Source organism: Pelophylax lessonae, assembly GCF_965119305.1.
Source record: "Pelophylax lessonae genome assembly, chromosome: 1".
NCBI classification, from domain to species: domain Eukaryota; kingdom Metazoa; phylum Chordata; class Amphibia; order Anura; family Ranidae; genus Pelophylax; species Pelophylax lessonae.
Genome location: NC_138768.1, coordinates 382,511,691 through 382,534,966, shown reverse-complemented (window position 1 = coordinate 382,534,966; position 23,276 = coordinate 382,511,691). Strand labels below are relative to the sequence as shown.

The 23,276-nt window shown below is 42.9% G+C and overlaps 1 protein-coding gene across 1 annotated transcript in view; it reads right to left on the bottom strand.

Annotated features, from left to right (window-relative positions):
• The window catches only part of KDM4C (lysine demethylase 4C), a gene marked incomplete at its 5' end in the record, with an annotated part of 705,351 nt that overhangs the window by 219,354 nt on the left and 462,721 nt on the right, over positions 1-23,276 (bottom strand). The window contains one exon of the mRNA XM_082265152.1: positions 17,383-17,558. Coding sequence (XP_082121278.1) covers positions 17,383-17,558 — 176 coding nt within the window. The remainder of the gene's footprint in view (positions 1-17,382; positions 17,559-23,276) is intronic.

Sequence of the window (23,276 nt, the reverse complement as noted above, 5' to 3'; positions counted from 1 at the left end):
TCATGTTTCTTTTATATTGAGCGTTTTATTTTATCCAGTTTTTAAATATTTGGACAATATATCAATTATAATTATTTAGTTATGATTAGATTCTTGTTTTTGCTTCTCGAGCATCTTAATGCAAATGGTGAATCTGGGTTCATTTATTCTAGGTTGCACCTTTTATTCTGTGCTGTCATTCAGCTACATTATACAGTATATATATTTATTTTTTCTTTACAATTTTTTTCCATAATTACATTTTTACCATCCATATTAAAATTTGCACCAAATTTTTGACTTTTTAGTATATACTTTGAATAAGGTTTTTATTTATATTGTTTCCTCTATCATGATTATGTTAATACCCTAGTACGTATGCATTTATTTGTAATCAGTGTTTACTCTCCAGCTGCTCCGAGGTTTAATTTGTATGAGGTTCATATTGTTATTGTCTATTACACATATTAGTTGTTTTATTATTAGGAGTTCCTGTGGTCTCACTAACCGTCCATTTTTCTGTAGCCCCGCTGAATTCTTCTCTGACAGCAGCATCGCATAATAATCATTAAGTGCGCATGCGCAAGCTCTTTTGACAACTCACACGGTACTGTGCATGCGTGGACCAGAGTAGTTTGTTAAAAAAATGCAGAAGTACACTTACAAACATCCAAGTAAAAAGTGCAGGGAATACAGAAGATGACACTTGTGTATTCCATGCATGCACATTTGAATGGGAACTTCTGGCATCCTCATTGGAAACTCCATGGCCCCCCATTGATGAACATCTGATGATCCAGTTATACTGGGAGACATTGATGGTGATATCCAGTCTGTATGACCCACTTACTATATGGTAACGTGGGTCCATACCCTCCGGTGAGCGCATTCAGTATCAGTTGGGGTGTCAGCAGCTCACTATTTACACATTTTCAGTTAGCGCAATTTGGATATACACTTTTTATTCTGTGTAATTAACTGGGATACTACACTATTGGAGATTTTTTCCCTTTTTCGCCCAGATCACTTTGTGGAGTTACTCCCATTTGAGATGGTATGCCAATAATGAGGATCTAAGTGGAGGACATTATCGAGTGTGCAAGACCGACTTCGTAAATGCTGTGCTAGCCCATATGTGGGTCTTGTATTAGGCTACGTTCACATCTAGGCGTTGCTATTTTTACAGGCGTTTTTTGTGCAGGAGTTTTTAGGTTGACAAGTGACCAATATAAAAAAATAAAAACATCTAATCTGCCAAAAAAGAAGCTCAAGTACTTTTTCGAACGACGGGCGTTTTGCTTAAGGCGACAGAATGCTCAGATGTGAAGAGGGGTCATTGAAATGAATGGGATTGGTCTTGCTGGGCGTTTTTAGAGCTGAGGCTTAGAGCAAAAAGCACCCAAAAACGCCTAGATCGGAACAGAGCCTTAAGGTAAGCGTTCATTTCACCTGGTGGCAGAGCACTATTGCACGGTTTGTTGGAGCACAGAGGGGATTCCAGAAACTTTTTCCTGTGAAAAAGCAATATTGGAGCATTTTCTTTTGGATTTTTGGGACTCCTTATTTGCCTTGATTTGGACTTTATATTACGTTTTTCACCAAGACCTTATATATTCACTTGGCACATTTGATGTTAATTGTGTAAATTAATTGATAGTTGATAACAGTCATTTATTATTGTATCATTTGAGCAGCGCAATCACCTGTTCTTTACCTTTGCTCTGTATTGTATTGGGCATTATACTTTGTGATAGCATCAGCCAATAATTAGATCCTTTGGTTAGGTGGCCGCGCACAATCATTTTTTTTATATTTTTTAAAACATCAGTAACAGTGTCACCAGATCAGTGCTGCCAGCCAGTGTCCCTGACTGCGGCCATACCTTTGTAACGCCAGACCAGTTTAGGACAACAACAGCATTCCTGATCACTGCCACAACCATGTCAGTATCAGCAGAACCAGCATCCTGAACACCATGTCCAAAAAAAGCTCACAAAGCCTTTCAGATTGTAAGCAGGACAGGTTAGAGAAGGGGGGGAGGAGCTCTCACTGTCATATTCGGATTTAGAATATGAACCTGTGGAGTGCAGCAGTTCAATAACAGCCTCTGATTCAGAGTATTAAAGGATCCTTTCAAAAAGATTAGAGCGTACTGAACATCAACAGGTAATTATCAGTAGCACAGTATAGCACAGCACATCCAGATGAAGGGTCAAGAATAAGCAGTGGGGCATTACATTAGCCACAAAGGATAAGGGCCCATACTAGTTTTCCAGAGACACTTTCTTTATGGCTAACGTCTAAATTCACAGCACCCATTTTCCCCATTTACAGCACAACCCGGCATTTAGGTAGAAATCAAACATTTTACACCCCTTCAGTTTTTTTCATTTATGTTTCACTAAAGATGTATTCTATTCAGTGGTGGATCAATGCAATCTTTATGCCCAGCAGTACATCACCAGTAATCCTATTTTTGTTTATGTCTGTCCATTTGAGTCGAGGACCATCACAGTTGAAGAATTTAAAATCTTTCTTGGCCTTATCCTATATATGGATATCACAAAAAATTGAATGCAGTCCTATTGGTCCACACATCCCATTCACCATATGCCACTGTATTCCTTTGTTAGGACCAGGCCACACTGGAAACGAATTATGAGATTCTTGCATTTAAATGCCATTTTCCTGTTGATGGAGAAATTGTAAGGTTTACCTAGTCATGGCTCGCTAATACAGTGGGTAAAGAGAAGAATCAACCCACTTTAAAATAATTGCATTTTGATGCTTTGCAGCCTGAAATGAAGACAGACACAGCTTTTGTTTTATCCAGCTGTACTTACTCAGTGCAAGTTATAACATCCAAGTGAAAGATATACCACCATATCAGAAAAAAAATATCAATACACAATTAGTTGGAAAAAGGATCACCCCCATGTGTCAGTATTTTGTTGAACCACCTTTTCCTTTAATTACAGCTTTTAGTTGAGATACGACTCTACTAACTTTGCACATCTAGACTGCAATATTTGCCTACACTTTTTTTGGACCTTTTGTGGACTGCAAACTTCAAGTCATTCCACAGACTTTTTTTTTTTTTTTTTTTTTAAATAATCTTTTCCACAGTTTGACGGTATTTTGCCCCATTCCTTTTTGTCTTTTATCTTGACAAATGCTCCAGTCCCTGCTGCAGAGAAATACCCCCATAACAAGATTTTACCACCTCCATGCTTTACTGTAGGAATGGTGTTTATTTGGATGGATTTGCACCAGACATATCCTTTGGTGCTGAGGCCAAATAATTTTAAATTTAGTCTCGTCTGACTATAACATCTTTTTCCATCTGACCTCAGAGTCTTCAAGGTGTGCTTTGACAAAGCTCAGTCCAGACTGCATGTGGCCTTTCTTGTGGCGTGGCTTTTTTCTTGCAACCCTTCCATACAAGCTACATTTGTCTAGAATTTGTGATATTGTTGCCTCTTTGTCAAAAATTCCTGCAACTGCTTCAGAGTTGACGTAGACCTTTTGGTAGCCTCTCTGACCAGTTTCCTCCTGGCTTTTTCATCCAGTTTGGATCGACGTCCTGATCCAGGGAGGGTCTGTGTTGTACCAAATCCCTTCCACTTCTTAATAATAGACTTTACTGTGCTTATAGGCCTTGATAAAGCCATTGAATTTGTTTTGTATCCATCTCCTGACTTGTGGCTGTCCACAACTTTATCCCAGAGATCTTTTGACTGAAATGATACAGGAAAAACTGATTTTTCCTACAGCTTACCTGTAAAATCCTTTTCTTGGAGTACATCACAGGACACAGAGCAGCCATATTCATTACTATCTGGGCTTTACGCCACCTATAGGTGAACAGACACTGGCAACCAACAAGACAGGAAGTCCCCCTCTGTATAACCTCTCCCATACAGGAAGAACCTCAGTTTTGTAGCAAGCAAAATATATCCCAGACAAGAGGGGAGGGACCTCTGTGTCTCCTGAAGTATTCCAAGAAAAGGATTTTATAGGTAAGCTGTAAGAAAAATCTGTTTTTCTTCATCATACATCACGGAACACAGAGCAGCCATATTCGTTACTATCTGAGATGTCCCAAAGCAATGCACTTGAGGGGAGGGGAACACTGTATGAAAAAACCGCCATCAGACCGAAAAGATCTACATAGCTGCCCGCAGCACACTGTGGCCATATGCAGACTCCTCCTGGGTCCTCACGTACACTTGATAGAATCTAGTGAACGTATGTAATGAAGACCAATTAGCATCCCTGCAAATCTGAGCCATAGAAGCTTGATGGCGACCTGCCCAAGAGGCCCCTACTCTGACAGAGTGCGCCTTTACCGGAAAAGGTGGAACTCTCCCTTTTAAACCATACACCTGGATAATAACCTGGTGAATCCCTTGAGAAATTGTAGACCTAGATGCTGCTTGCCCTTTTCTGGACCCTTCTGGCAGCACGAACAAAAGGTCAGTCTTACGAATCTGAGTGGACATCTTCAAACCGACCTTAAATGCACGTACTACATCGAGAGAATGTAACAACTTTTCCTCTGCTGTTTGAAAATTTGGAAAGAAGGAAGGCAGTATAATGTCCTGATTCAAATGAAAAGCGGACACCACCTTGGGCAAAAACCCTGGGTGTGGACGTAGAATCACCCTATCTTGATGTAAAATCAAAAATGGCTCCTTGCAAGAGAGCAGCTAACTCTAATACTCTTTTAGCTGAAGTTACTGCAATCAAAAAGACTAACTTTCTGGTCAAAAGAACCAGAAGAATATGCCAAATGGTTTCAAAAGGCTGTTTATGTAGAATTGCCAGAAACAAACCTAAATCCCAAGGACACAACGATGGCCTCACTGGCGGAAGCATAAGTAGCACCCCTTGAATAAAGGCTCGGACTAAGGAATGCTAAACAATCGCTCTATGGAAAGAGACTGATAAGGCTGAAATATGACCTTTAACCACTTTACCACTGAGTACTGGAATAGTACTGCGGCAAAGTGGCACGAATGTTTTCATTCACAGCGGGAGTCGGGCCAGGGGAGGAGCAGCGGCGATCACCGCTGCTCTGCCCCGATCGTCGGGGATCTAGTGTGGAGATCCGCCCGCCTGTGTAAACACAAGCGGGCGGATCTCCTCAGTGACAGGGAGTGACAGATCGGAGTGTTCAGCATAGCTGGACATCCGATCTGTCCCTGTCTCACACAGTCACCTCCCCCCCCCCCACACGTCAGTAAGCACCAGGCATACATTAACCCCTCCCTCTCCAATAAAATTAACCCCTTCCCTGCCAGTGTCATTTTTACAGTAACAGTGCATATTTATAGCACTGATTACTGCAGTAATGTCACTGGTACCCCCAAAAGTGTCAAAAATGTCAGTCAAGGGTCCGATCTGTCAGCCGCAATGTCGCAGTCCCGCAAAAAAAAAAAAATCGCAGATCACCGCCATTACTCGTTAAAAAAAAAAACACCAAAAATGACATAAATCTTTCCCTTTGTTAGTAAACGCAATAACTTTTGCGCAAACCAATCAAAATATGCTTATTGCGATTTTTTTTACCAAACATGGGTAGCAGAAAACAAATTGGCCAAAAATTTTTAAAAAAATTGGTTTTTACATCTTTTTTGGGGGAAATTTCATATAAAAAAATGTTAAAAATATTGTTATTTTTTTCAAAATAAACGCTCTTTTTTTGTTTATAGCGCAAAAAGTAAAAATCGCACAGGTAATCAAATACCACCAAAAGAAAGCTCTGTTTGTGGGAAAAAAAGGACGTCAATTTAGTTTGGGTACGGCATCGCACGACCGCGCAATTGTCAGTTAAATTCGCACAGCGCCGAATCGCAAAAAGTGGCCCAGACGTAAGACAGCAAAATGCTCTAGTGGTAAAGTGGTTAATGGTGCTTAAGGCTAGTTTCATGTCTACCCCTACTTGCAAGAAGGCTAGGATTCTCCTGATGATATATTTACGCAGGATGCCACTTCCTGACCTCACACCAAGAAATGTAAGACTTCCAGACTCTGTAATAAATGCACGTAGAGATTGGTTTCCTACCATTTATGAGGGTAGACACTGCAGGGCCAGATATGCCCCTGCTCTCTCAAAATCCAGGCTTCAATAGCCAAGCCATCAAATTTAGAGACTGTAAAGCAGGGTGGAATATCGGACCCTGAGAGAGCAGGTCCGGATGGAGTGGGAGAACCCAAGGCCTTCCCACCACCAACCTTAGAATTTGTGCGTACTAAATCCTCCTGGGCTAGGCTGGAGCCACCAGGATTACTGGTTTCCCCTCTTTCTGAATCCTGCGCAGAAGTCATGGCATTAGCTGAACCGGAGGAAAGGCATAGATTAAAGAGAACTGCTCCCAGGGAGTCACCAAGGCATCCACTCTGACTGCCTGTGCCCCGTAATATACGATAAAGAAAACTCTTTTCATGCTGATCTAATCAAAATGACCACAGCTGATCACAGTTGAAAGCCATATGATTGTGTATGCCATTGAGGAGGTGATTAGCTACACCTGAATGAGTTTACAAGTCATTTTTTTTCTGACATGTTGGTGTTATATCTTGGATGTTATAAGTTGTACTGAGTAAATACAGCTGGCTAAGACAAAAACTGCATCAGTCTTCATTTCAGACTGCAAAGCAACAAATTGGTGGGTGATTCTTTTCCATACCCACTGTACATAAAAATGTAGATTAGGGATGGTTTTCACCCAACTGACCAAATGCTACAGGAATGTCCTTACATGAACTGACCAAGCCCCTCCAGGAATGTGTGCTATCTTCCCTAAAAAATAATACTACTTTCCAGAGATTACATTTGGTCATTACTACCAATTATTCCTGTATATACCACATCCAAAACTGGAATGTTAGTCTCTCAGGGCTGCTACATGCATGCGTCTGGTTTGATCTGTCTAGCCTTTGGAAATGGGTGGGACTCCTTGGAGAAAAAGACATTTATATGATACTTGTAGCTAAGTTTTGTTATATATTTTTATAGTATCCCATTCTTACCTCTATCTGTAACTACTTTATTGAATGGTATATACAGTTTAATTTTACCTGCAAGTGTTTGTGTAATCTCTATTTGCACAAATAAACCCCAAAAACAAACTATCACTTTAGGCCCCGTTCACACTGGGGCGATCCGACTTCCCGGGGCGACCTCACAGGTCGCGGCGCGCTGCTCGCACCGCGACCTCGGAGCGGCCGGCACGGACTTCATAACATTGAAGTCAATGCAGGTCGCTCCAGGTTGCCCCAAAGAAGCTCCGGACCCTTTTTCTAAGTCGGAGCGACTTGTGTCGCTCCTATTAGAACGGGTCCACAGCTTCTCTATGCCAGGCGACCTACGGCGACCTGTCAGGCGCCAGGTCGCCTGACAGGTTGCCCCAGTGTGAACGGGGTCTAACTGTGATAAAACATTCAATGTCAGAAGTGGGATTTTTGATTTGTGTGAACCAGAGATACTATTCATAAAATTTATAGTGGCAGGATTGTGCTAGATTGTTTGGGTTTAATGTAGTGTTTTCTATTGTAAGCCATAGTACATTTAGAAAGTGTAAAAAATGCATCAGTTGCATCAGGTGGCCTAAGAGGAAGGTGACAGATGATCAAAATGCAAGCTCACTCCCAAGATTGGTGCCCACGTCCGGACAGTGAAAACCCATTGCTTGCAAACTAAATAAATGTAGTACTGACCCGATTGGGGGATCGTTGTCAGTCAGTGAAGGAACTAGATTTGTCCCGGTTTGATTAAAAGGAGTAGAAAACTGCTGCACAGGTGGGGTGGCTGTGTTATCAGTTGCTCTTCATTAAGGCCCCTTTCACACATACGGTCCGTTCAGTTTATCAGTTCAGTCACGTCAAAATGTATCAGTTTTCCATCCGTTTTTCATCCGTTGTCATCCGTTTTTCATCCGTTGTCATCCGTTTTTTCATCCGTTGTCATCCGGCTCAGGTAATCGGCCTGCCAATTCTCTACACCTGGAATGTGAACTGCCGATAATGCCGGGACATGAGTCTCGGCCCAAGACATAATACTGGTCACTTCCTGGGCCGCCCGGGCACTCTTGGTGCCCCCTCGGTGATTGATGTAAGCCACCACAGTGGCATTGTCTGTCTGCACCCGTACAGGGCGGCCCTGAAGACGGTCCGACCAATGGAGTAGGCACAGCCTGATTGCTCTCAATTCCAATATGTTTATGGGGAAGGAGGATTCCTCCACTGACCAAGTACCATGGGCAGACAGGTTGCCCAGGACTCCACCCCAGTCCGATAGGCTGGCATCCGTGGTAAGTACTGTCCACAGTAACGGCCGGAAAGATTTTGCATCCGCCACCGCCAGGAACTGAAGCCACCACAGAAGATCCACTCTGGTTTGGTGACACAGAGACACACTCAGATTCAAGGACTGGGGGCGTCTGTCCTATCTGTTTAGGATCTCCGCTTGGAGAGACCTTGTGTTAAACTGTGCGAACGGTATCGCCTCGAAGGCTTACATCATCAACCCCAGGGCCCGCATACAGGTCCTGAGTGATGAGGATTTGTTGTCCCGGAGGGCTCTGACCTCGTTCTGTAGGGTCCGAAGCTTGTCCTACGGCAGAAACACCTTCGCTTGAGCAGAGTCCAGAACCATTCCCAAATATGGGAGGCGAACCGAAGGAGACAAGGTCGACTTCTGTACGTTGATGGTCCATCCGAACTCCTGAAGCGTCTGAACCGTAATGGACAGATCGTGCAGCAGGATCTGGCTGGCACTCGATCATAACAGGAGATCGTCCAGATATCCCAAGACCGCAATGCCCTGAGCACGCAACAGGCCAAGAACTGGAACCAGCACTTTGGTAAACACCCTTGGAGCTGAAGCGAGACCGAAAGGTATCGCCACAAACTGATAGTGTTCCTCCGCAACAGCGAATCGGAGGTACCTCTGATGACCCTCGAAAATGGGGATGTGTAGATACGCATCCTTCAGGTCGATAGAGGCCAGGAACTTGCCTGGACTCAGGGAGGCTACCACCGGGCGGGGCGATTCAATGCGGAACTTCTGAACGCGTACAAAGCGGTTCAGAGCTTTTAAGTCCAGAATAGGATGCACCTTGCCCTCCTTTCTGGGCACGGTGAACAGATTCGAGTAAAACCCCCAAAATCTGTCCCGATGAGGCACCGGGAGGACCACCCCCTGGACGAGGAGATCTTGCACCACCTGATGCAGGTCCTGTAACCGCCCTAGGGTCAAATGAAGATTTGAGGGAAAGAATCTGTCCGCCAGCCGCAAAAGGAATTCGATCTTGTAACCCGATCAAATGATTTCCTGAAACCACCTGTCCGGAATTTCGGAGCAGCCAAGGTTGGAGGAAACCGCGCAAACGACCCCCCACCCCTGAAACGGGTGAGGGCGCCCCATCAGGCAGAGGCGGACTGGGCCGCCGCACCAGCTTAGCCGGATTTTGGTTTGCCTGCCCAGGGCTTTCTCTGCCCACCCTGGCACTTGAAGGGTTTCCCCTTGTTCTGTGCCTTGAAGGCACGAAAGGACCCCTGATTTGGTTTAAAGGAGGGGACCCGCTTACCGCGGAAAAACTTGCCTTTAGGATTCTGGGGCAGCAGAGTGCTCTTGCCCCCAGTGACCCCTTAAACCAATTCATCCAGGGATTCCTCAAACAGGCGAGACCCCGCATAGGGTATGTCAGCTACCGTTTTTCTCGAAGTCCGGTCAGCCGACCAGCTTTTCAACCATATCAGGCGACGGTTAATCACCGCGACACTGGACAGGCGTGCAGCTAATGGGGCCTCATTCAAGGCCGCATCACACAAATACATGACTCCTTGATAGATCTGGTCCACCATCGCCACGGTAGTAGGAGGAGCGGAATCAGCTAGGAGGGTGCGTCTTAGCACCTTGGTCCAGTCCGCCACAACCTGAGCCGCCATAACAGAGGCGAAAATAGGCTTTAGCAGAGAACCCGCCACCATGTAGGCATGGCGGGCAAGGGATTCCATTCTCCTATCCGTAGGATCCCTAAACACCGGAGAATTTTCGGTGGGCACCAGAGTGGCCTTGTTCAATCTGGCCACAGTGTGATCCACCTGAGGGGCCACACACCAGCGCGAATCCGTAAGAGACGCAAAGGGATAATGGAGTTGAAACCTTTTTGGCACCACAAAGGTGCGTTTCAAATGACGCCATTGATCATTCACAGTAGTGTGAAACTCAGCGGGGCAAGGGAACACCTGCGCCGCCTTGCGGGTCCTGTGTGTACCAAGAGAGGACACAATGCCCGGAGGATTGGGCTCATCCTCTAAATGTGTTTCTTTAATGGCAAGAATTAGCGCATCCATAGCTGCGCGGTCCTCGGCCGTCCCAGGGGGGAGATCATCCACCCCTGCAACCTCCGCCTCCCCCTCAGACTGAGAAGAGCGAGACCCTTCAAGGGGGACGCCACCTACGGCAACCATATCAGATTCAGAATCAGAAGACAAGGAAAAACTAGGCCTTTTTCTGGCAGCACGTTCAGTCATCAGAATCTCCACTTTGGATACCAAAGTCGCCACTGCAGCAGACAAAGTAGACAGAGCAGAGGATTCAGAGGAACCTGAATCCCCCACCAGGGCTGTGGGAAATTTGCTGTCCTGAGATTCCATGTTTAAAAAATTTTTTTTTTTTTTTTTTTTAAAGGTACTGGCCCTTTAAGCACGCTGCGGACTCCCGCAGCACACCCACAGACCCCTAATCAGGATAAACTGATAGCCAGAAGGATTGCACAAGTAAAAAGGACAGCAGACAGACCCCCACAAGTGTTACCACCGCAGCCGAACTTTCCTGAGTAAAAGGAGGAAGTGATGTCACCACAGGAGGCTGAACTGAGGCTTCAGGCTAAGGAAAAATGGTAGCCAATAGAAAGTAATGGGAGGCTTCGGTAAAATGGCCGCTGACGTGTGCTTGTAACGAACGATTTGCCACACACAAGATGGCGCCGCAAGGCGCCAAAAACACACCACATACATGCTGTATAAGTGCCCATAGTGAAGCCAGACATGCTGCCCACACCTAAAATGGCGGACAGGCAGTTTTTAACCCCGCAGCAGTCGCCACACGTGTCTCTACCTCCAAAAGCACCCTAAAGTGACACAGGAGAGGGACCCCCAGAAACCCACACAGCGCACCGGCAGGGACCGGGACCAGGGAGCCCAAAAATGCACAGACATGAGGGGATAACACAGACACAGGACTGCCAGCCCCAGACAGAGGCCCCACACAGAATGTACTTACCTGTACTCGATGGCGTGGGGTGCCTCACATTGCACGGGAAACCGCCCACCCTCAGATGGCAGGGGTGCCGTCAGCCAAAAAACGCAGGGCACTAACAGTACACGGAGAACCGTGGATGAGACGTCCGAGTGAGGTAGCCACCTCACAGGCTGCATCCCTGAGGACAGGGATGGGTCGTTTGCGAGGCCAGGGCGAACACATAGCCTGCTAAATGCTCTATGGCGGGCTGGGATTCCATCTGGCCCTCTGTCCTGGAGAACCAGGACGACCAGTCCGACTCCCAGCTCCGCAAACGCCATCTTCATCTGAAGATCCGACTAACGCTGACAAAATAAACAGCTAGTAATGCAAAGAAAAAAATACATTTGCAGTAAATAAAATCATAAAATAGAAGAAGGCTGAGACTGTAACCCCAGCACAGGGAAGCCCATCTTACTCCTGAACTAGGCAGAAGACAAACTGAGTTGGGATGGCTGATTGGAGGGGGGTATTGGACCAGTGGGACAGCCCCCATAGGTGTGTCTATGTAAATGCTTTGTTTTTAACAAGTCTTATGCCTACTTACTCCTGTGGAGATGAAGTCAATACCCCATTGGTGAAGACTGTATGAGTGGGCGGCGAATGTCAGAGGACGTAAGAGAAATAGGGCATTCATCCATTCAAAAAAATGGACATTGACGGAAGCGGATGAAAATGGATGTTAACTGATGATCATCCGTTTTTCCATAGAGATACATTGATGTCCGTTTTTCATCCGTCAAAGGATGGATGAAAAACGGACAGACAGCATGTGTGAAAGGGGCATAAGACAGGAAAAAAAGAGGTACTGGAATCTGATTTGCAGGCAGTTTCAGAACAATTAGCTCTTAGGAGATTTGGAAAATATGAGCAGAAGACCACACTAGGTGAATAATTGAATTAAAGTTGGACGTGTGCTGGAACTCAGATAATGGGTATTGCAGTAAAATTGGATGTGCGTGTTCAAATTTAAACACTGAACTCTTTTGTGTTGTTTTTAGTCAGTCAGGTATTAATGAGGAATTGATGCTTGTATGAGGAGATGATGAATTTGTGAAATGTATATTGTTTGGTTTGTGGTAAATGTGACAATACAGCAGAGAGAAGGTAATGCTAAGAGTGGATGACACTGTAAAATGAGTTTTGCAACTTATATTTGTGGGTTTAAGTATAACGTTATAAGAGGGTTATAATTACTGAAACAGGCAAAAGTTCTATTAAGTTTTATGAGTAAAGTGAGAGCCTTTATTACTAGAAGGTTATGCATGTTGCAGTTTGAGTACAAATTGTGAGGGAGATGAGCTGCAGCTTTAGAACGTCTGTGTGAGAGAGAAATACACTTGGCTAGGGAATTCCTTGCTTTTTTTAAAAAATGTTGCATCTTCTGCAGCTTCCTCCAATACTGCCTCCATGTCCTCTTCTTTCCCTTCTGCCTCTTCTAGGTAAGGCATTATCAAAATCCAACTCAGAGAAATGGGAGGAGGAGAAGAGGGATTGCGTTTTTTTTTTTAGGTCTGAACAGAGATGACTGTATGAAGGCTGTTATTTTTTCCAAGGAATTGTGACATAGATGCAGAAGCTTTTGTCAAATAGGCCATTTGCTGGGTGCCTAAAATAGAACTAGAATCAGAGGCAGAGACCGGTGCTAGAGCCAGTTCTTCAACTGGTGCAAGGAGTGTGTTGTTACTCGGAGATTGAGTGTTGAGCAGGCCATCAACATGGTAAATGTTATACTGCAGTTGTGCAATGATTCCCTTTTACCTGGTCTCTTCTATAGCTACATGTGAGGATATTCTCTTGTGAGGTATAGAATGCCCTGTAGTGGATTTTCATGGCGTTAGGGCAGCAGAAAGAACACGAGTGCCTTAAGAGGGCTCTAGGAAGAAGTGGCGGTAAAATGTGTGACCTGTGGTGTGATGCGACACTTGGCCATCTACCAAAGACTAAGCTCTGAGTAGTTGAGTTTTAACACCGAATATGAAAAGTTTACACTGCAGTGAATACAATACAAATATCACACCTGTCTTTAACAGTCAAAACAGATGTATACAGGGTGACTATGTGTTACCTGCATGCTGGACTGTATATAAAGTCCAGGCTTCACCCTTCTCTGTGGGTATACCCCCAAAAGGGTCTTTAGGGACTGGATTCCATAGTAATAGATCACAGCGCCAGACCTGTATAGCAACCTGCGTCCTATTAAATCTGTTGCACTAAATGCCAAGATGAGCACCCACGTATGATACAGTGCCCGAAACATTACAGGTCATCCCCACAGCATGGAGTCCAGGTGCAGTGCACCGCGAAAGTATTTACAGCGCTTCACTGTTTCCACATTTTTAGGTTACAGCCTTATTCCAAAATTGATTAAATTCATTATTTTCCTCACAATTCTACAAACAATACCCTATAATGACAACATGAAAGAAGTTTGTTTGAAATCTTTGGAAATGTATTAAAGAAAAAAAAAAAAATCACATGTACGTAAGTATTCACAGCCTTTGCCATGACACTCAAAATTGAGGTCAGGTGCATCATGTTTCCACTGATCATCCTTGAGATGTTTTTACAACTTGATTAGAGTCCATCTGTGGTAAATTCAGTTGACTGGAAATAATTTGGAAAGGCACACACCTATCTATACAAGGTCCCACATTTAGCAGCGCATGTCAAAGCGCAAACCAAGTAATGAAGTCAAAGGAATTGTCTGCAGACCTCTGAGACAGGATTGTGTCTAGGCACAGATCTGGGAAAGAGTACAGAAAAAGATCTGCAGCATTGAAGGTCCTAATGAGCACAGTGACCTCCATCATCTGTAAATGGAATTAGTTTGGAACCACCAGGACTCTTCCTAGAGTGGGCCACCTGGCCAAACTAAGTGATCGGGGGAGAAGGGCCTTAGTCAGGGAGGTGACAAAGAACCTGATGGTCACACTAACAGAGCTCCAGCGTTTCTCTGTGGATAGAGGAGAACCTTCTAGAAGAACAACCATCTCTGCAGCACTCCACCAATCAGGCCTGTATATAGTAGAGTGGCCAGACCGAAGCCACTCTACCACAATAAAAGGCACAACAGCCCACCTGGCGTTTAGCAAAAGGCACCTAAAGGACTCCGACCATAAGATACAAAATGATCTGGTCTGATGAAACAAAAATTGAACTCTTTGACCTGAATGGCAAGCATCAAGTAAGGAGGAAACCAGGCACCACTCATCACCTGGCCAATATCATACCTACAATGAAGCATGGTGGTGGCAGCATAATGCTGTGGGGTTGCATTTTATCGGCAGGAACCGGGAGACTAGTCTGGATCGAGGGAAAGATGAATACAGCAATGTACAGAGACATTCATGATGAAAACCTGCTACAGAGCACTCTGGACCTCAGACTGGGGCGAAGGTTCATGTTCCAACAGGACAATGACCCTAAGCACACAGTCAAGATAAAAAAGGAGGGGCTACGGGACAACTCTCTTAATGTCCTTGAGTGACCCAGCCAGAGTCCAGACTTGAACCCGATTGAACATCTCTGGAGAGATCTGAAAATGGTTGTGAATTGTGCGTGTTCCCCATCTAACCTGATGGAGCTTGAGAGGTCCTGCAAAGAAGAATGGGAGAAACTGCCCAAAAAATAGGTGTGCCAAGCTTGTAGCATCATACTCAAAAATACTTAAGGCTGTAATTGGTGCCAAAGGTGCTTTAACAAAGTATTGAGCAAAGGCTGTGAATACTTATGTACATTGGATTTTTTGTTTTTTATTTTTAATACATTTGCAAAGATTTTAAACAAACTTCATTCACGTTGTCATCATGGGGTATTGATTGTAGAATTTTGAGGAAAATAATACATTTAATCCATTTTGGAATGAGGCTGTAACATAACAAAATTTGGAAAAAGTGAAGCGCTGGATGCACTGTTTGGCTTCTAAGGTTTACTGAGGTTGTGCCAATCCGAACACCCTGCTTCTATTTGTGGCACTAGAAAGAAGTGAGGAGTTTACTGAAAAATTGTAAAATAAGATAATGAAAAATTAACCAGGTTTGTTCTCTTAGGACACTAGCATAAAACTGAGGACTCATGGAAAGGGGCAGAAATATAGTTAAGTTTTGCCAGTGTGCAATCTCCTGAAGGTACAAGCCTATAAACCAGAGTTTATGAATACATTGTCTGTGTCCTGTCCTATCTTCTTGGATGCACAAATAGCAAGCATGAGACATTCATAAAGACATAAACCACTTTGCACTTGGTTTATGAATACATTGTCTGATTGTCTGTGTCCTGTCCTATCTCCTTGGATGCACAAATAAGCACCATGAGACATTCATAAAGACATACACCACTTTGCAGACTTTGTCCACATACAGTGCCTTGAAAAAGTATTCATAACCCTTAGAATTTTCTACATTTTGTCATGTTACAACCAAAAACATAAATGTATTTTATTGGGATTTTATGTGATAGACCAATACAAAGTGGCACATAATTGAGAAGTGGAAGGAAAATAATAAAAGGCTTTCAATTGTTTTTATAAATAAATATCTGAAAAGTGTGGCAGGCATTTGAATTTAGTCCCCCCGAGTCAATCCTTTGTAGAACCACCTTTTGCTTCAATTGCAGCTGCAAGTCTTTTTTGAGTATGTCTCTACCAGCTTTGCACATCTAGAGAGTAACATTTTTTCACATTCTTCCTTGCAAGATAGCTCAAGCTTAGATTAGATAGTGTCTGAACAGCAATTTTCAAGTCTTGCCAGAGATTCTCAATTGGATTTAGGTCTAGTCTTTGACTGGGCCATTCTAACACATTAATATGCTTTGATCTAAACTATTCTCTTGTAGCTCTGGCTGCATGTTTAGGGTCATTGTCCTGCAGAAAGGTGACCTTCTGCCCCAGTCTCAAGTCTTTTGCAGACTCAAACAGGTTTTCCTTGAAGATAGCCCTGGATTTGGCTCCATCCATCTTCCCATCAACTCTGACCAGCTTCCCTGTCCCTACTTAAGAAAAGCATCCCCACAACATGATGCTGCCACCACGTTTCACAGTGGGGATGGTGTGTTCAGGGTGACGTGCAGTATTCGTTTTCCGCCACACATAGTGTTTTGGCTTTTAGGCCAAAAAGTTCAAATTTGCTCTCATCTGACCAGAGCACCTTCTTCCACGTTTGCTATGTCCCCCACAAAGCTTCTCGCAAACTGCAAACAGAACTTCTTATGGCTTTCTTTCAACAATGGCTTTCTTCTTGCCACTCTTCCATAAAGGCCAGATTTGTGGATTGCACGACTAATCATTGTCTTGTGGACAGGTTCTCCCATCTGAGCTGTGCATCTCTGCAGCTCCGCCATAGTTACCATGGGCTTATTGGCAGCATTCCTGATTAATGCTCTCCTTGCCCGGCCTGTTAGTTTAGGTGGACGGCCATGTCTTGGTAGGTTTGCAATTGTGCCATACTTTCCATTTTCAAATGATGGATTGAACAGTGCTCCGTGAGATTTTCAAACCTTGGGATATTTTTTTTTATAACCTAACCCAGCTTTAAACTTCTCCATGTTATCCCTGATCTGTCTGGTGTGTTCCTTGGTCTTCATGATGCTGTTTTTTTCACTATGGTTCTCTAACATACCTCTGAGGGCTTCACAGAACAGCTGTATTTATACTGAGAATAAATTACACACAGGTGGACTCTTTTTACTAATTAGGTGACTTCTGAAGGCAATTGGTTCCACTAGATTTTAGTTAGGGGCTGAATACAAATGTATGCCACACTTTTCAGATATTTGTAAAAAAAATTGAATATCATTCTTTATTTCTTCCACTTCACAATTATGTGCTACTTTGTGTTGGTCTAGCACATAAAATCGCAAAAAAAAAAAAAACACATTTATGTTTTTGGTTGTACGATGACAAAATGTGAAACATTTCAAGGGGTATGAATGCTTTTTCTAGGCACTGTATACAATACTAACCTGTGCTGTGCATGCATGACTTACTCCATTTACCATAGTGGTTAATGTAGACTGTTTTATACACGCTACCACACATTTGAATACTAGATAGCACCAGGCCTTTACTCTCAAAGATTCCTCAAAGAACTTACCTTATAGTAAGGCAAAAAGAGAGCGCAGACAGCACAGTATGGCTTGATTTTGGAGACAGATTCATTAAACTCTCTTTCAGCAGCAAAATGTTGCACCTTTGTTTGCCAGAGATGAAAGAGAGGTTTAGCCCAAAGATCAGTTTCTTCAGTTGCTTCATCAACACATTCTGAAAATTCTGCAACCCAAAAAAGAACATGTACAAATTAAGTAATATGAAACAGAGAATGATTGCTATAGTTGTATAACATAATTATATAACAATCATAACATAACACTAGTGGCTCCAAAGCCAGAACTGAGTGCTCAGGCCACCTTCTAAGCAGGATAGGTCTAACTCCTTTGCCCCTTCTTTAACTTAAAGTACAGTTTTCTAGTGGCTACATGTAAAAAGGGGGCAAAAATTAATAAACTTCTTAAAAATGTTCTTGTCACTTAGACACTGGCCCACAGATGCCTAACTTGAGGGAAGATGGTTTGAGGAAACCATTTTTGACAGTACTTCTCTTTAGGGCCACATGAGAACATTTACCATGTATACTTTTATTGTACTCCTGTAACCCAAAGTCAGCTGATTGCCCACTATCAGCTGATGGGGAAAGAGCCACAGAAAACTCAAGAAAGATCCTGACAATATTATCAGAATCCTTTCAGCGTCGAGTGACGGAGGCCCTTCCGAAAATGGCAATGCAGCAGACACAGGAGCAGCACAGCAGAGAGCAGTGACTGACCGTTATTGTTCTCTGCTCTTAGAAGACCGAGAGCTGACTGATCAGTAATCAGGCAATCGCTCAGATCTCTGTCTTAGAGCTGGCATGAAACCGATGCAGTGTCACACTGATACTGCAGCTTGGAGGGGAGTATGCATATTTTATTCTTGGGTAATCTCAAATTTCTCCTTTAACCACTCCCACGCCAATTCAGACACTTCGCTCCTACATGTAAAAATCATAATTATTTTGGCTAGAAAATCAATTAGGACCCCCCAAACACTATATATATATATATATATATATATTTTTTTTTTTTTTTTTTTAGCAGAGACCCTAGACAATGAAATGGCAGGTGTTGCAAATTTTTATGTCACACGGTATTTGTGCAGCAATTTTTCAAACGCAATTTTTTCTGAAAAAAAAAACACTTTTATAAATTAAAAAAACAAAACACTGAAATTAGCCCAATTTTTTCATATAATGTAAAAGATGATGTTACGCCAAGTAAATAGATACCAACATGTCACGCTTTAAAATTGCGCACACTCGTGGAATGGCGCCAAACTTCAGGACTTAAAAACCTCCATAAGCTAAGCTTTAACATTTTTTACTGGTAGAGTTACAGAGAAGGTCTTGTGCTAGATATATTGCTCTCAGTCTAATGTTCACGGTGATACATCACATGTGTGGTTTAAATGTCGTTTACATATGCGAGGCGAGACCTACGTATGGGTTTGCTTCTGTGTGCAGGCACGCGGGGACGGAGGCGTTTTAATTTCTATTTTTTTTTTTAATTTGCAATATTTTGTTTTTACACTTTCACTTTAATTTCTTACTTTTTGATCACTTTTATTCCTATTACAAGGAATGTAAACATCCCTCGTAATAGGAATAGGGCATGACTGGTCATCTTTATGGAGACATCTGGGATCTATAAGACCCCACATCTCTCTTCTAGGCTGAAAAGCCTGAGATAAAGAAAAAAAAAATTGATCTCAGGCTACCAAAAAAAAAAAAAACGACTGTTTACATCTGCCAGCACCGGAAGTGATGTCATAACGTCGCTTACGGCTTCCGAGAGTCATTGAGATGACTGGGGTTCATCTGGTCCTCCGTCGGCTCTATGGTAAACTTCTGGCGCCAGCGGGTTCATTCTCTGGCTCGCTGATCGCACGGGCAAGACCAGAAAAGCACTGAAGGGGGGCGGTGGGTGGGGTAGTGAAGTGTTCCAGAAATATGTGAGCAGGGGTGGCCTAGGCGCCTGGGAGCGGATATCTGTCAGAACTAAGTACAAGATTCCCTTTTAGGTGAAGTTCCATTTTAAGCATTTAATTGTGGTACATTAATGCATCGTCATCATCATCATAAATGGGCTGCCAATTAACCATAATAAATGTAAAAATGTATACGACTCTTTTAAAAATGAAGAGCACGCCAACAGATAGAATATGCACTAGGTGCACTGTCCTCTACTGTACAATGCTTTGGGTGATATTCAAACCATACATAGGGCAGGTGAGTTGCCATGCAATGTGGTAACTTGACAGTCCTCTTTAAGATGGCCAAAGATAATGATGGCAGTCATAGTAGCAAGCCATCTAAATGCAAAGCAAATTCTCTTTTCCAGACAGCCTAACAGACCTCTATGTTTGTATCCTATAAATGTGTATATGCCTATATGTTCAGCAGATGCCCCTGCACTGCTTAGAGCATTATCTTTCATCTTAAAGCATCATTCTATGTAGCAACTAGTGCAATATATAACTGTTTATATATAATTACACTCATACTACCCTATACCTTTAAGAAATAATGATAAATCCAAAGAATAAAGTAGCTGTTGTCTTAAAAAATAGGATTTTTGTATTGACCCTAAAATCTATTTCTCTGAACTCGACGGACGCAGCGCTCCATAAATCATAACTATAGGGTTCTATTGGGTATAACTCATGGGCCAGCCTCTGTCCGTGAGGCTATGTCCCGGCCGACCTAGGGCATAGCTGCGGTCTGCACGCGCTCGCTGGCTGGGTGGACCACTTGATCTAGATTACCCAGCTCGTCCCCCAGCCCGGCAGTTGATTGTAGATTCTTCCAGGAGAAAAAGCAAAGAGATGCAAGGAAGGAGAGAAAAGCAAAAATTGCTAGGACAAGCATGAAGCCTAGGTTACTCCTGCCTGGACAGAAACAATATGAATATCAATAGCAGAGAGGGGATTATATACCAGCTGAGGACGGCCCATGGTCGTAGCCAAGTTTTTTGTTCTGCCTAGTCCTACTCCTGCAGGAGGCGATATAACCCTATACTTATAATTTATGAAGCGCTGTTTCTGTCGATGAACGAAAGAGAAAAGTAAACTTTCTGGTACATAAATCATAAATCTCTATGCAATATACAGTATATGGGGGTAAGATGGAGCTTCAAAATTAAGCCAATTATAATGCAACATTTATATAAACAAAATGAGCTGAAGTAAAAGTGCTCTGTGCACGCGCTTTAGTTCACAAAAAAAAGTAATCTCTGTGCGTAGAGCCACCCTACCACATACAGCACTCACCAAGTGGGTCAAACAGATCTGGTGAGTATGGTGCAAGGTACAACGCACAGAGATTCCTTTTTTGACCACGTGTAAATTGAAATTATTGCATGGAACACTATTAAATAGGTCAACATGTTACAGTAATAAGCGCACAGGGGTTAAAATTATGTAGACTCACTTGTTTTATGGTTTTAACTTTAGCTCATTTTGTTTGTATATATGTTGCATTATAGGAACAAACAGGTGAGTATATCATGGGTTGGCAGCTGCTCTGTCCCTAATGTATCTAAAAACCACATGCATCTCCCATGAGACTTTGTTGTAGCAAATGAGGCACAAACAAAATTGTTTTTTATATAGAAAATTGAATAACTTAAAATCAGAATACAAGCAATGTTAAAGCCAAACTCAAGTAAAAATGTATATGTTTGAATTGGTTAGGGTGGGTGAGGGTTATAACCTCTGTCAGTTTTTTTTCCCCCCATCTGTGTTCTTGCTAGGCAGATCACCCCTCATAACCCCCTGTCTTAGTGACCAATAAGAAAGTGAGGCTATTTCCCCAACAAGGGACAAAGACAAAAAAATAAAAACATATGTTTTTTCCAACTCGCCAGTTTTATTACGGTCTGTGCCCATGTTGGATAGTCTTTGCTAAGACCACATAGGAAGTGATAGAAAATATTTTCAATGACTACAGTAACAGCAATAATATGTGACAGAAGTTGAATACTTTCCTACATTTATTTTTTTATAAGTTTTGGGATACATGAACTTCTGGTTTATCTTGATGAAAGCGACAACCAGCAAAGAGTTTCCTAACCTGTGCAATCTTTTTCCCCCCCTGAATCTGCAAATGCTGTTGACTGCTGGTGTCTGCAGGCTTTCACAGACCAGAAAGAAACTGTGCTTTTGCTGCTGTCTCGGTCCCTATCAGATAGATATTCCATTCATGAAGAGGGGAAATCACACCAAGGAGGGCAAGGTTGGGCTTTTACTATTCCATATATATTATGGCTGTCTTCTTTAGAATACAAATTTAAAAAGGACAGCTCTTCCAGCAGTGAAAGCATCAACAGAAATGTAATACTATTGGCTGCTCACTATTCCAGTGTTTCTTTAAGACAATAAAATCAGAGTTGAGGTGGAACTAAATCAGCTTTAATACGACCATTTCCAGCAAGAAATTGTCCATGTTTTACACAGGCTCTATGCATGATCACCCACTGTAACAGACGTTTTCCACAAAACTCTATTAAAACAACTTTTGAGTTTATGACCCAGAAAATAAGAACAGAAATGAAGGGTAGGGATAAGGATTACTATAATAAAAAAAAAGCAAAATACACCAATCACTTAAAAACAGGTTTCAGAAGGTTGAAAATACATGTTCTTCCTTTTTTTGGACAGACATATTTGTAGGCATATGCGATGGATAAACGAAGCATATTTCTAAAGATTTTCTGACAGGGACATTTAAAGATATATTTCACTCAAATTATTCAAATTTATCACTTAACGTGGTGATAAAGTCATTACAAAACTCGCTGACAGGCAGAGTTTTTGTAACAGAAGAGACCCTAGAGGTCTCTTCGGTCATAAATTTACCACCTGCCTGTCAGCGAGTAATGTGCTCTGAGCCACACGTGCGCAGCTCAGACAATATTTAGGGCCAACTCTGTGACCCACTGCAATCTGACTCCCTGCTCAGGAGTGACATCGCCTGGCACGACCAATCAAGTGGCTGAAGACCGTAAACCCACAAAACAGACTGGGCGAAGATGGAAGCTGCCGGGGGACAAAGGAGAGCAGTGAGAGCGTAGCGCTGGAGGGCTGCGTTTGTAGGCAAGTCTGCCAATGTCAAAACGCTCTTCATATAATGTACTAGTATGCAGTACATACTAGTACATTATGGCTTAAAGCTGCCGGAGAAAAAAAAACAAGAAAAAAAAACAGTATAGATCTTACTATTGCTTTAAGTACATTCCACTATTTACTAAAACATCACTAGAATTGCTGAGAAAACACAATTGAAGACTTAAAAAATTGGATTTTTGACTTACCGTAAAATCCATTTCTCTGATGTTCATTGACGGACACAGCTCAAGATATTCTAACCCATTGGGTTATACTGCCCCCTACAGGAGTAGGACACTAGGCAGAAAAAAGTCTGGCTATGCCTATGGGCAGTCCCAGGGGATATAATCCCTCTCTCTCTGCTATAGGTGCTATTTGCTACAAGCAATGTCAAAAGAATACAACTCCACATGGGGTGGGTGCTGTGTCTTTCAATGAACATCAGAGAAATGGATTTTACGGTAAGTCAAAAATACCATTTTCTCTTTTGTTCATGGACAGACACATCTCCAGATATTCTTAACCATTGGGACGTCCCAAAGCAGTGTGAAATATGAGGGGTGGGAACAGCAAAAAAAAATCAAGGCTTTACAGTAGCCAACCAGGCAACAGGAGCTCAACCAAAACAACTGGAGCCCACCTGAAAAAAGCAACACACCCTCAAAGAGGATCAGGTCCTCTCAACAGCAGCCCTCAAAATCTTGCGGCCAACAGAAGCATCCGCAGATGCAAACACATTCACTTCATAAAACTTTGTGAAAGTGTGCACCGACGACCAGTTGGCCGCCTTGA